The sequence below is a fragment of the Podarcis tiliguerta genome (assembly GCF_965153285.1).
Source record: "Podarcis tiliguerta genome assembly, chromosome: 17".
Taxonomy (NCBI): domain Eukaryota; kingdom Metazoa; phylum Chordata; class Lepidosauria; order Squamata; family Lacertidae; genus Podarcis; species Podarcis tiliguerta.
The window spans coordinates 15,280,726-15,295,548 of NC_139550.1; the positions used below are offsets into that span (position 1 = coordinate 15,280,726).

At 44.0% G+C, this 14,823-nt stretch overlaps 2 protein-coding genes across 2 annotated transcripts in view; one reads left to right on the plus strand and one right to left on the minus strand.

The window, feature by feature from the left end:
* The window catches only part of UGCG (UDP-glucose ceramide glucosyltransferase), a 33,050-nt gene extending 27,346 nt beyond the window's left edge, over positions 1-5,704 (minus strand). Inside the window, exon 1 of the mRNA XM_083420413.1 lies at positions 5,169-5,704. Within this exon, the coding sequence (XP_083276539.1) occupies positions 5,169-5,266 (98 nt within the window). The 5' untranslated portion in view covers positions 5,267-5,704. The remainder of the gene's footprint in view (positions 1-5,168) is intronic.
* Positions 1-14,823, plus strand: part of SHOC1 (shortage in chiasmata 1) — a 255,104-nt gene that overhangs the window by 130,412 nt on the left and 109,869 nt on the right. The gene's annotated exons all lie outside the window — the stretch shown is intronic.

The window sequence follows — 14,823 nt, forward strand, 5'->3', positions numbered from 1 at the left end:
GCAACACATGCTGCTACAGAGGAACAGATCGGCTCAAAGGATAGCAGTAAGGCACCCCCAGCAGTGCAAGGTAGGCAACCAAACTCTGCTACGTTATTCATTCACTTCCATTCACTCCATTCCCATCCCCCCTTTTAAGCCTCTAGACTGAACATAAATACCTTTATGGGGGGGGGGTATTTGCTATAGAAAAAAATCAGAGGGCTGTTCACAAGTCCCACCTTAGCAAGATGTTATGCTCAGATGTGATGTTGCAGTATATTACAGAACTCAACGTATTTTATGTAGGGAAGCACATTTTCCTTTCTTACAATACCTTAGACATTCATTTAATGTTTCAAGAGCTTTACTATTCAGAAGCATCTCCTGTCTGTATTAACAGCCTTTTGAGTCTGATAAATTAATATAAGTACCATTCTGGGTTTTTAAAAAATCTATTCTTCCTTAAAAACTATTCTCAAGCATTATTAATGCTAGGAGAGTTACCATTTTTATTTGGATTTCCTCCTAGATTTATATCAGCATCCACTTATTTGCCATCAGTAATTACCTCATAATGCTAGAGAAATATTAACTGTAAAAGAAAACTGCAAGAGCAATCCAAATGCTTTTTGTCCAAATACATATAGTGAAGCATAAACCCTCCACTTTTCTTAAATGAGAAGCTGATGCAGGAGAATACAATCCTGAACAGAGTACCTTTGGGCTAGGGGCTCTTTCTCTCCAGGTGATTTTTCCCCTGCATAAACTGCATGCCTTTCAAGCTGCTTATCTCCAGTCCCCACAGGGCAAAATACCCTAAGATCTGCTATCTTTCTCCTACAGGGAAAAGCAACTGAGGGATAATACTGAGCATTTAAATGGCCTTAAGAGAAAGGATTAGGGACGCGGGTGGCGCTGTGGGTTAAAGCCTCAGCGCCTAGGGCTTGCCAATCGAAAGGTCGGCGGTTTGAATCCCCGTGGCGGGGTGCGCTCCCATTCTTCGGTCCCAGCGCCTGCCAACCTAGCAGTTCGAAAGCACTCTCAGGTGCAAGTAGATTAATAGGGACCGCTTACTAGCGGGAAGGTAAACAGCGTTTCCGTGTGCAGCTCTGGCTCGCCAGAGCAGCGATGTCACGCTGGCCACGTGACCCGGAAGTGTCTCCGGACAGCGCTGGCCCCCGGCCTCTTGAGTGAGATGGGCGCACAACCCTAGAGTCTGTCAAGACTGGCCCGTACGGGCAGGGGTACCTTTACCTTTACCTTTAAGAGAAAGGATTAAGTAAACCACCTTCCCTTAACACTATTCTGCTGTAGACGGTAATCACTACTAGCCACTTTTCACTATTATTTTTTAAAGGTGGGGTGTACTCATTTGGAACTAGAGCTACTATCACCCCAATGTATAGTCAGCTCTGACATCAATGAAGGGGGATAAGTGGGATGCTCCTCATATCCCAAACAGATCAGTACTGCAAGCGCTTCTGATCAGCATGCATGTAGAGACCCAGAGCAAAGGAGTGTATCCATTCCTACAGAGGGACTACAGATGAGTGTTCTAGTATTCAATTGTCTTTTTAGTATCCCTGTCCCATATTTTGTTTTAATTCAAGCACTTCCCCAATCCATTATCAGTGAATCATAGTGTTACATGGAAGGAATTCTGTATAAAGACAACCCTATTTTTACTTGCACACATCCTGTAGCTTAAAGTGCACAAAACTGTATGATGGTGGTTTTAAATGCAGCTTATAGGGCTGTGTTTATGATGTCTGCAAGCATGGTCTCCCGATTACCGGTATGCTGTTTAATGACAACACAATCCATACACTATTAATATCAAATTAAAAGAATTCCAAAATGGGGTGATATTTAGAAAATGCAGGATCAAAAGGGTAGATAATACATCTAAATACATACAGTATAGAAAGAGTCACAATTTCGAACAGACCCACTATATAACTCAATATGTGAAAAGCATTTAAAACAAGTATTAGAAGGCAATATTTTTATTCCTTGAGCATTACATACCCATTTTAGGCCATTGCCCTACACCTGAACAACAACTTTATCCATTTTATAATAGAACCATTAGCTATTATAGTATGAGCGTGCTATGCTACAAATTATCTTAAAGGTGTTCAAATAAGATACAGTTTTTGCTACAGTACTTGGCTGTATTATTGCAACAACCATTATTTCTGGAAACATTGTGCATATGTTTCTTCCTTGTAGACCTAAAGAAAATTCAGCAGAAGCAGTAGCAGATTTGTTTTTAACTTTAAAACTGATTGATAAACTGCTGAAGAAGTCACTGACAGGACTTTAGAACTAATAATCATTGAAAGCAAATCATTTAACAGTAAAAGGTCAGTACTAATACTCAGACATACAGGGACATATGCATTTTCATGCACAAGTTTATTTTTGTGCATTACACAAACCTAGTATGCTAGCAGCTACCTGCCCTCATATAACCACCATGCAGCTCAAGGAAATTTCAAGCATGCTAAAGAGGGAGTAACAAATTCACTGGCATAGTTGTTTGTATGGCAATTCCTCAACTGCTTTCTGCAGCTGTACACTGCATGATAATTGGAGTCATCCAAGATGTTTGATGATGATGGATATTTTTGTTCACAGTGCATTAACTTTTATTAGTGTGCCATACATACCAAATGAAAAGGAACATTTCATTCCTATGAACACCACACCAAAAAAAAGTTCATAATTAGCAGATCTGTTTAATGGCACCCTGTTGTAATTTTGCAGCTTAAGTCCTATTGCCTTTCACAGCAGTTTTTAGCAAACCAAAAGGGAAAAAAGAGAGAAAGCTTTGGCAGCACTTTTAAGGCAACAGCCAACAACACACCATAGGCTGCAACAAGACATCCCTCCCTCCCCCCCCCCATCACCTCTGGCGGCCTCCCTAACCCTGCAAAACAAATTTGGGAGGCACAGGAGGCTGCAGAAGAAGAAATTTTATTGCACAGGCAGAATTCTGTTGCACAAGAAGGATGACACTCCTTACGCTAAAGTTTATGACAGAGTACAGAGGAGTGTGGTGTATTGCATTTACATCCGGAGGCTTCCTGGGAAAACCAGAGAGATCTGTCACAATCACAGTATTAAGGCTCATAAATAGGCTTACAGTTCCAAACTAATTATTGCTTTATTATCAAATCATTACTACTTCAGTCCTGTAAACACACACATACAGCCATATAATTTTTCAATAGTCCCCAAAAAGGTCAAACAAGAGAACCTTAGTGACACTGGATTCATTTCAATACATCATGTGTAAGTCAGGAATCCATCTGTAGTAATTAGTGGCAGGCATGAGAAATGCAGTGCTTCATTCAAGTAAGAATCAACACTAACAAATAGTAATCTCTCAATCTTTTTTCCTATATGCTATTTTCTTCCTCAAACACACCACCAAATCAGTTTCTCAAGAACAAAACATATTTTACCTCATAAAATATTCTAGCCACTTTTTCTCACAATATGAGATTAATTCCATAATATATCAATATTCCAATATTTGCTTACACCTCCACTGCAACATAGCTATGAGTAGCAATCTCTTTGGTGATAAGCCAAAAAAAGGTGTAATGTACAGTATATAACATTGCACTGTCACATCTTTTTGGCTCCTCACTGAGAAGCAGAACATGTCCTACTTTGAAATCATTTGTTCTATTTCACACTTTGCTTGTACAAGCTGAAGTAAGCATAGAAGGACAATGAACACCTGTCTTCAGAGAATGTAAATGTATGTATGCACAATGAATCCATGCAAGGTTGCAGTGAACATTAAGAGCATTATATGACTATAATGAAGAGTGAAGAACACACACATGCCTGCAATATTAGCACTAACAAGGAAACCAGAAACAAGTTGTCAGCTATAGCCTTTACTGAAAGAGGGGATGAATACAGGCACTGCCTTGAGGATCTAGGAGGAAAGACAGGCTACCGATACAATAACAACATAAAATTCCACTGAACAGCATAAGCATTTTGAAATGGGAGTTAAGAGGTAGGCTTGCAATTGAGCACTGATCATCAAAGTCTGCCATGGTGGCTCCATAGCCATTGCCTCTAAATAGGTAAGACAGGTGAACAACAAAGCACAGTATCATAAAAATGTTCGTTATGAAATTCACATGCATAGACCACCTACACTGCAATAAAGGCAACTGTGTAGGTGGCCATCTGGACAGACGCCATAAGGAACAGGTTCAAATAACTATGTACATTGTGATACAGGAATGAGCTGAGCTGGCAAACAAGACGAACTGAAAGGGACTATGATTATGACTATCAGCATCAACTCTGTAGCTGGCACTCCACTTGTTCCTCTGCTCTTGCTTAGCACAGGCTACGTTAATCCAAAGGGACAGCGCGACTACAGATACACTGAACACAAGCGAGGTTCATTGGTGTGTGCAAAGCATGCGTGTGAAGGTGGGAGGAGAAAGCCGGCTTGAGGTATGTGGCACTTTAGGGGGACAGCCATAGGACCCAACTCCTAGGGCCCCAAGGTCCTTTTGGCCCACCTCCCAATAAAATTGTTGATGGGTGTTGTCGTTCAAAAGGTGTGCATGCACCACATCAGTTATGCAGGCGGAGCTTACCTCTCCCCAATATTTCATTCACCCTGCACCCCAGGACCCACATGAAAGGAGCGGGTGAGTTTCGGCAATGGCCAAAAACACAATAGACTGGCAAGGCAAGGGGACACGCCTATGGTTACAGGGCAACATTCATGCCTTTATCAGTATTATGGGCTGGGCAGGGCAGGGCGAAGCAGGTGCCTCAGCTATGTAACCAGAGAGGGAGGAAGAATGCACGGAGGTTTCTGAAGGGGGGGGGGGCAAGCACACCGAGATCCAGAAACCTCAATCGCCCCCATAGGAGCCTGGGGGCACATTTCCACCTTCGCCCACCCCCCAAATAAAATATTTGAAGGAGCCAGAGAGCCCTCCCCCACCACATACAAGGGGATGACCATTGCCATTCAAATGGTGTGTGGCCTTGTGATCGATTATGCAGGGCGGGACTTACCTGGGCGACCCCCACCCCTTAATATTTTGGCACCACTCCAAATTCCCCCCTTCCTTCCTTCCCACCTTTTGTGGAAACGGAGGAGAGACCCTCACACCGGGGAGGGAGGCCTCACTTACGTGTAGATGATGGACATGAAGTGCATGAGCCACAGCACCAGGAAGAGGATGAGCCCGAAGATGGCGAGACCCTCCAGGGCGAGATCCAGCACCGCCATCCCCGCCGTGGGCCACACGCGGGAGGAGGAGGAGAAGGAGGAAGGAGGAGAGGGAGTCGGTCCACCTCAACACGAGCAGCGGAAGAATCGGCAGCGAGGAGGCCCCTCCCACTCGCCGGCTGCCCTCACGTAGCCCCTCAGGCGGACGCCCACCCGCCTCCTTCCCCCTCTGCCTCGCTCCTTTCCCCCGCTCCTCCTCCTGCTGCTGCTTCTTCGCCTGCCAGGCCGCTTCTTCCCCTGACGGCGGCCGCTTCTCCCTTCCTCTCTCCCCCTCCCTTCGGGCTCGCTCGCTCTCGCCCCGCCGCCGCCGCCGCCGCCTCCCGCTTAGCGCTACTGCTACTCCTGCTCCTGCTGCAGCCCGCTCGCTCCCGCGCGCAACTGACTGCCTCCCCGCTGAGCCAAACGGACTTGCCTCGCGCCCTTCGCCCCGCCCCGATGCTGTCAGCCTCCGAAACCACGCCCTCTGCCCCTCCCTTTCTTTCCTTTCCCCTCTCTCTCCGTTTAAGTTTCTCTTCCCCAGGCGCTGCTGACGTCATCGCCGTCCGCTTCAAGGGAAGCCCCGCCCCTCCGCCGAGTCACAGGGAGGGGCGGGGAAAGGCCACAGAGAGAGAGTGAGTGAGGGTGAGTCACCGTGGGCGGGAAAGGGGGCGGTGATGTCATCCGCCGCCGGACCGGGCGGCATTCAGCCCCGCTCGCGTGGGGAGGAGAGAGGGGCGCGCGCGGGAGGGGAAGGACAAGCAGGAAGGGCTTTGGTGTGTGTGTTTTTTGTCCTTTCCGTCCGTCACAGTGCCAGGTCTCCACCGCCCCACCTTTCCCAGATTTTACACACATGCACACACATTTTAATATATCTCTACACAAACACGTACGTGCACACGTGTGTGTGTGTAGACACACGCACACATATACTCATGGGAGTAGCCAGGGGTCGGGAGGGGTCAGCTGCGCCCCTGAATCAAATAGATAAATAAAAATACTTGTGGAAAGATTTGGGCAGATTTTTCTGGGCACTTGGGGTCAAAAGCGTATGGAAGGAAGCACTTTGGTTTTTTCTTTCTGTCCGTCACAGCGTCATGTCTCCGCGCCCAACCTTTCCCTGATTTTACACACATAGACACATACATGGGCATAAGGGGGGGGGGGAGGTGCTGCTCCCCCAAATCAATACAAATCTGAGGTTCTCCCCCCCCCCCACACACAGAAAGCCTGGCCCTCCCTAATAAAAATCCTGGCCATGCCCATACACACACACACATATGTATTTTATATATACCCACACAAACACATTCTCTTGATGGCTGTAGTAACACAACCCTCTCTGTTGTAGCAAGAGAGCAAAGAGCAAAAGGAAGTACCTGTGCCATTCCAGAAATTAACAGAAATCCCACAAATCAATTAAAGGAGAAACCTCATATAGCACTGTCAAAAGTCTTGAAGGGGGCAGACAGAAAGGTGAGTTGGTGGGTAGTTTTTAAAGCAGGAAACCTGCCACCACACATGCAAATCCCTCATTATGTCCTCTGTAAGGGAACCCTTTCCAGCGCAGAGCCTCCGACAAAGGAAAAGTGGATTGTTTGCTGTAGCAAAACTCATGGTGTTGCAATGGCACATTTAAGCTTAGTGATTAATATGGGTGAGATGCTTTTCTGGAACTCCTCCTTCTTCAAAAGATGTGGCAAATGGGATAGGATGGTAGATAAACCTGGTGAACTTAAGACAAGCCTGCTGGCTTTGGTCAATGGCTTGTCTGGTTCAGTTCCCCCATACATCAGGCTGTGAGGGGTGTATGTGGATTAGGTGTCCTTTCATCCAGCTTAGCCAATCTCCTGCTGGCTGCCACTGGTGCAGTGATTGCTTCCAGATAGGGTTCGATCCTACTGCCGTCTTGTCTTTTTTTGCCATGGCTGCCATGAGCAGCAGGCCAGTGGATGGAGAAGTGTTTTTCCCAGCAGGAATGGGAGTTAGAATCGCTTCCTTGGTCATGCTTAGCGCAGACCCACTGAAATCAATGGAACTTAAGACTGAAACCCTAAGCACACTCACTAGAGAGAAAGTTCCACAGAAGACATGCCTAGGGTTGCGCTATAAATTAGTCATTCTAAGCATAACGATAAGTCTAGATTCAACCCGCTGAACCCAAGCTGTTTCCTTATCATTGCGTTTCAAAATCAAAATTTGTCTGAAATATCCTTTGTGGTTGAAACAGAGAGGAAGTACATCAGCAGCTTCAGACTCCCCCGTTAGGCAATAGCTTGCTTCTAAAAGGACAGAAGAGAAGAAAACCACACAAGTTTCATTCAACAGCAGCCAGCTTCTGGAACACATTGAGTTAGTAGAGTAAGACTGAAAGTCCTATCCCATTCTTGTTGCATCCTCTAAAAGGATTGCTCCAAAGGAGTCAGGAGCCTTTATGTATATGCTTCCACCACCACTACTATGGCTGTTGTTAACAATATACTGTAGTAAGAAGCAGGAAGTTTCCTTGTACAAAGCAGTTATATATCTCCAGTTTCAAACTGTAACCCCTTCTCTGAACTCCAGTGCTGCTTTTTTCCATTTGCTTACCACTTTCAGCTCAAGAGGTTTAGACTTTCAGCTCAAGAGGTTTAGCTTTGGAATTTTGCAGGGACCATTTCTAAAAAGGAAATGGCATTATCAGAAAGATGGGAGAAGGAGGGGCCAGGGAATTGTGAGTTCTGAGGACTGAGTATGATGACTGTGGAGGAGCAGGAAGAATGATGGTAGGATGGTTCACAAAACACCTTATCAAGACAATAATTTTGAGGAAGAACTTGAAAAGGGAGAGGAGGTCTGAAAGATAAGAGATTGGCTGTTGCAAGCAGAAGGAGCACCATAACAGAAAAAGGAGTTGACGTAGAAAGAGGAGGCAAAGTTCCAATTATAGAGGGGGGGGGAAAGAGCAAAACAAAGACAAATTAGAAAACTACAAGCCAAGAGAAAGTTCAGAAAAGGGGCAACCAAAATGATTAACAGGCTGGAGCAACTCACCTATCAGGAAAGGTTGCAAATAGGAATGGGCAACTCTGTTATTTTTAGTTTCTCTCAGTTTCTTGTTCCTCCTATCTTAAAAGTTCAGTTCTCCACACTACCACAGCAGTATGATTCTTTTAAAATCCTTACAAAAATGAACCAGGATTTCAGTATAAGTGCCTCCTAAGGTATTGTATGCATTTTTGCCCAATATACACATTTTTGCACAGCTTATTTTCCCTAATATTTACATTTCCCATAGTAAAATGCATTTCTGCACATGATTTTCACTAACATATATGCATTCTATGCACACTTTACCTTAGTATGTTTTGGTACATATTGGCTGGAGAAATGTATTGCAGAATTTGGAAAACTACTAATTTTGAACGATGGTTGTGTTTTGGTTTGCATTTGTTTCAGAAGGTGTGGATTGGGTAGACTGACCTTTAGTTGTGAACTGAATCAAATCTCTCCCCCCCCCCCCCCCCCCGCAATCCATAGCTGCAACATGTGGGACTTTTTGTTTAGAGAAAAGGGAAGAAAGAGGGGACATGGAAGTGGTATATAAAACTATGCACTGTGTAGAGAAAACAGATAGGGAAAGGTTTCTCTCCTTCTCCCATAATACTCAAAATTCGGGACATCCAGTGTTGGAAAATTCGGGACAAACAAAACAAAGCAGTTTTTCACAAAGTGCACAGTTGAACAATTCACTCCTATAAGACATAGTAATGACCACCAACATGGATGGCTTTAAAAGAAGATTAGACATATTCGTGAAGACATATTCGCTTTAAAAGAAGATTAGACATATTCGTGAAGCCACAATGGCTATGTTCTACTTCCACTGTCTGAGGCAGTAAGCACAATAAAGCACAAGACTCTTAATCTCAGGGTTATGGGTTCGAGACCCAGGCTGGGCAAAAAGATTCCTGCATTTCAGGGGGCTGGACTAGGGGATCCTTGTGACCCCTTTCAACTCTACAATGCTATGATTCTATGCTGGAAACGGCAAGTGGGGAGGGTGCTGTTGCACTCAGGTCATGCTTTTGGGCTTCCCATAGGGATCTGGTTGGCTATCTAACATCATTTATACTCCCGATACTGAAATCAATTATAAAACCTATAAAGAAAGAAATTAAAAATGACTTCCAATTAATCTGACTGTATTTTATATCTGGTTATACTAATTTTGTTGCTTCTTATATTGTGGTTGTTTGTTTGACTTCATTATTTGTTTGTTTGTCAGTTTTCCCATAAATGTATTTATTTTAAATCAATAAAGATATACTTTAAAAGGGGGGGCGGTCTGGTTGGCTATCATGAGACCACGATGCTGGCTCGATTCAGCAGGGCTTTTCTTATGTTTTTAAGAGAGGAGAAACAGTTCTGGGCTGGGGAACTTTGTTCACTCTTGATGGGAAATCTAAAGCCAGTGTCACAGATATATCAGGAATAGCCACCGACTTACTGATATATCCGAATTGCATGTCCAACTGCATACCATTTTTGTGACTGTGACAGATGCCAATCTGTAGCTGGCAGAGACGTCTTAAAATAGAACACTCTTTGAGCCTCATGTTGTTACCAAGCTGACGTACTGCTTCATAAAATAGCCGTCTTCTAGGCCTGTCCTGCTGCATGGCTCAAGGAAGGGTCACCTGACCACCAACCCTTATGGATGAATCCATGCAATCCAGATCTCAGGTGGGGCGGGGGGGACAAGAAGGCATTATGTTCTTGCCAACTCAAGCAAGCCAGCAAGCCAACGTATTTCACTACGCAAAGCACACCCCTCTGCCTACCTAGGATGAATTAATTCGTAAATCATCTAGAATGCAATTCTTTCCATCAATGAATACCAGCATCGCTTTATTTGTATGCTACCTTTTCCATACACACAAAAATTCGGCTCAAGTGGCTTACAACACTGAGACCGATACAAAATCTACCGTGAATAATTTCATAGTAACAGCAGTAATAAGCAGCAATATATTCAAAATGTAACAGCATACAACAACATTTCAAGACTAAAATGTAGCAACGTTATACCTCCTGGCAGTAGCAAAAATAATAAGGCAGGTTCAGCAGTTGTACCTGAGTCCTAAACATCCTAGTGTATACAGTCTACAAGCCTTCTGAGCGCAGTCAAAATTCATCAAGCCTTTTCTTCTTCTTCTTCTTCATCATCATCTTCTTCTTCATTTAGTATATTTGCATCTTATCTAAAATTCTTTCAAAAATGAAAAGAGAGGCAAAGTATCCCTAAAAGCAGCTAGCTCACTATAATTTATTCACAAACTAGTTCAAGAGTGCTTTTGGTCTTCTTAGCTAATTTTGTTTTTAGTTCAAAAGGGGAGAGAGGGAGATAACCCCCCCCCTTCACTATCTGTGTCCTCCTGGCAGTAGGGGCACTCATACTTCCCATTTTTACTGGGTGCTAATTCCCCCATTCCCCTTATTTTTTTATGGAAGATGCAACAATGAGGGTGGGAAACACTGAAGGCATCTTCTGGATAAATACATAAATAAAAAGAAAAATAGCAGTCGCTGCTAACATGATTGCCAGCACAGTACATGGATGCAAACGCTTCGCCTCTGTTCACGTTCACACATGAAACATTGTCTGTTAGTGGTAAGTGTGGTGAAGTGTGTGTTTGTGGCGGGAGGAGGTTGACAGCAGTTTTTAAAACGCAGCGTGACCTTCCCTGCTTTGAAAGGCCCCAGAGAGAGACATTTGCCAACGATCAAAACTGTTCACATTAAGAGAAAAGTTTAAATGCCAGGAAACATAATGTGCAGAAGTAATCCCACTATATTTTGTGTTGCATTTGCAGAGTACTTAGATCAGTGAAGATTCAGAGACTGGAAAGCAGGAAAGAGGCTGAGAACTAGAGTATTTGTTTTCAGGTCCATATACAAATTTAAAATATGAATGCAGTGCATTCATATTTGCAAACACAATGCACTCTTCAGAGATCCAGAATTAATTGCAGTTCTCTGTAAAAACTTGCTGCTATATCATATAGGAAACTGCCCTCGATTGTTCAAACTTTGGGGCTTTCCAAATAAAGATAATTTTTCTATAGAGATAATTATGTTTTCTCATTTTACTGGTAGCACCATATAATGGAATTCTTTTGCCCCTACATAACAGAGGATGAATATTTTAAACGAGAGCCTCATGTTTTACAAGATTGTAGATGGCATCAGGTTATGGTGAGCATAAGACAAGGTTAGGCAATATGGTGCCCTCCATACATGGTTGGACTACAACTTCCATCAGCCCCAATCAGCATAGCAAATGGTCAGGAATGATAGGAATTGTAGTCCATTGACATGTGGAAGGCACTAGCTTGGCTGTGCCAGCCATAAGATCTATGGGGGAAAGTGGGGAAAAGAAGCACAAAAGAGCTTATCATTTCAGAACCATTCACATTGGTGTGGGGAGGGCAAGGGTTATTTTTTACCTTGCTTCCCTCTGTTCAAAATGCCTTGCAAATGGATAAAAAGCCAAGATAGGTATGCAAGTTAGCAACACAAAATGGCAGTGCATGGTGTTGATTGGCTGGCTCCTGCTTCTTCATCAATACACCCCTACCCAATCCGTAACAGCATAGGCTCCAACTGCCCCTTGCAGGACCAGGCATCAGACTTTCCATAGCCCAACCCAAATACAGTCATACCTCATGTTACGTCCGCTTCATGTTACGTTCTTTCAGGTTATGTCCCGTGGCGACCCGGAAGTACCGGAAAGGGTTACTTCTGGGTTTCGCCGCTCACGCATGCACAGGCGCACAAAATGATGTCACACGCATGCGCATAAGCGGAGAATCACAACCAGCGCATGCGCAGACATGCCATTGTGGGTTGTATTCTTTTCATGTTGCGAATGGGCCTCCGGAACGGATCCCATTTGCAACCAGAGGTACCACTGTAACAAGAGACCAATGAGACTGGTTTTGGGTCAAAACAGGCCACAACTTTATTGAATACAGATGAAAGAGGTTTGGCTTGGGCACAGGGCAATCCCGCCCGCCGGAAGTGACGTGTGGTCAATCCAGGCAAGGGTTCCTAAGACCCAATAGGGTGACCCCCGCAGGGACCGCCGTCTGGGGGAGTGCCTTTGGCCCTGGCCCGCCTGGGTATGCGGACATGGCCACTCCCCCAGGATCCCTTTAACGGGATACCCCAGCGTTTGGAGGGGTGGGCGGAGACTACAACCTCCCCTCCGTCCAATACAAAGGATTACCCCAATGCGCAGCCGCCAACCGAGCAAATGCTTGACAGGCTGGGCCCCAGGTGCTGGTTGCTTAAATGGGCAAGGGGTGAATCTGAGGGAAGTCCACCATCAGCTCTGTCGGCTCCACCCCTGGCACAGCCCAAGCCCCGGCCTGCACCCCCATTTGCCAAAGCAGGGAGCAGGCCAGGATACGGTTCCTGATAGGCCAATCAGGAAGGGCACAGCCCAGGGTGGATAAAAATAATGATTTTTAAAATAAAAAAATGGATTTTTAAAATTTAAATCGGATTTTTAAAACATTTAAATTGGATTTTTAAAAGAAAATGCTTTTGGGGGGGAAATATTTCTAAAGATAGTTTTCTATTTTGGTTACAGTATAGTTCAAAGTCTATTCATCAGGAAATTAGGATTTGTTTTAAGTTTTTCATGTGTGCTAAAACTCAGTTTAAGGTTATTGGTTTTTTTAAAAAAATTGTTTAACCACATCAGTTAACAAACATGGATAGATTTGCTATAATGTTATTGTTTTAGTTAAATTGTTTACATTATTATTAAGGAAATGATTAATTTTCTTCTTTCAATAAGGTACAGCAGAAAAGTTGTGCAAATACAGTTAACTTATTAAACATCGCAATAATTTCATAATTATCTGTCAATGTATTTCTAATTGTATATTCAAATCATTAATTTTTGATATAACTGTAAAAACTACTCTGAAAATTTATTATTCCAAAAATGAAACCTTCATCTGGTTGTAAATATTAAGATTATACCAGCAAGAATGAGTCTTTCTGTAAAAAAATAAATAAATGATTTAAATCAAGTCTTACTGACTAGTGATTTAAGTCTTACTGACTAGTGATTTAAATCAATCTGATTTAAATCTAATCCACCCTGGCACAGCCAGTTTGAATTCCCTCATCAGGGCCCCAGTGAAGCCTCCTCCGTCCTGCAATGCCACCCGCATGAAAAAGGTGAGCTGGCTTCTTGCATTTCCTGATCCTTCATCCCTGGCTAAACCACTGTCCTTGTTTTACCCCTATTTTGTCTCTTTGGAGAAGACTTAGGGGGAAATATGTGTAGCCACTGCACTAGAGCAGTGTTTCCCAAACTCAAGTCTCCAGCTGTTTTGGACTACAACACCCATTGGACAGGGATGATGGGAATTGTAGTCCCAAAACAGCTGGAGACCCAAGTTAAGGAAGCCCTGCTCCAGAGCTCACTTGCTTCCCTTTCATCATCATCCCATAACCACCTATCAAGACAGGAAACATTGCTGAACCTGTGAGCTATAGCTATTCTGTAATAGCACAGGTTCAGTTTAGCCTAGCATCTTCAGTTAAAAGTAGCAGCCGATTGGAAACTGTGGCTCGGACCCTGGACAATAACTGCCAGAGTTGACAGAGCTGGACTAGATGGGCATAGTTTTGCCTGGTTTAAGTCAGCTTCCTATGTTCCCTTTGCATCGTAGGCTGGTGGAGCAATGGCATTTCTTCACACAGTGTTTATGTCTAAGGGAGGGAACACAGAGAGAACATATATGGCGCAACAGCAGCTTTCTACTTCTGATAGGAACTAGTTTAGCTCTGAGTTAGCAGCCTGAGTAAACTTGCTGGGTGATGTCATCTTAATGGTTCAGTGGCAGCTATGCAATCCATCCAAGGAAAATACAGTTTCTGGAAAGGCCCTTAGACCTTCCTCCCAACCTTATTTTTGAATTAACTGGGTACTAGAGATGGGAAAGCTTTTGTCATTCTGAATGTGTTTGAATAGTTCACAAACTAGTCGCAGATTATGCAAAACCCTGACTTTAATAATAATAATAATAAATTTTATTTATATCCCGCCCTCCCCAGCCGAAGCCGGGCTCAGGGCGGCTAACAACAATTAAATAATCAAACAATCAAATAATCAAACATTCTAAAAACATTCCATTATAAAAATTAATTAAAGTCAAATTAATGGCAACCGTTGAGCAAAATTCTGTGCAGGTTGCCAGAGGAGGGAGTCAGGCTGGGACCTGACCAAAGGCCTGGTGGAACAACTCTGTCTTGCAGGCTCTGCGGAAAGATGTCAGGTCCCGCAGGGCCCTAGTCTCTTGTGACAGAGCGTTCCACCAGATTGGAGCCGCAGCCGAGAAAGCCCTGGCTCTAGTTGAGGCCAGCCTAACCTCTCTGAGGCCTGGGACCTTCAGGATGTTTTTATTTGACGAGCGTAGGTTTCTCTGTGGGGCATACCAGGAGAGGCGGTCCCGTAGGTACGAGGGTCCTAGGCCGTATAGGGCTTTAAAGGTTAAAACCAGCACCTTAAACCTGATCCT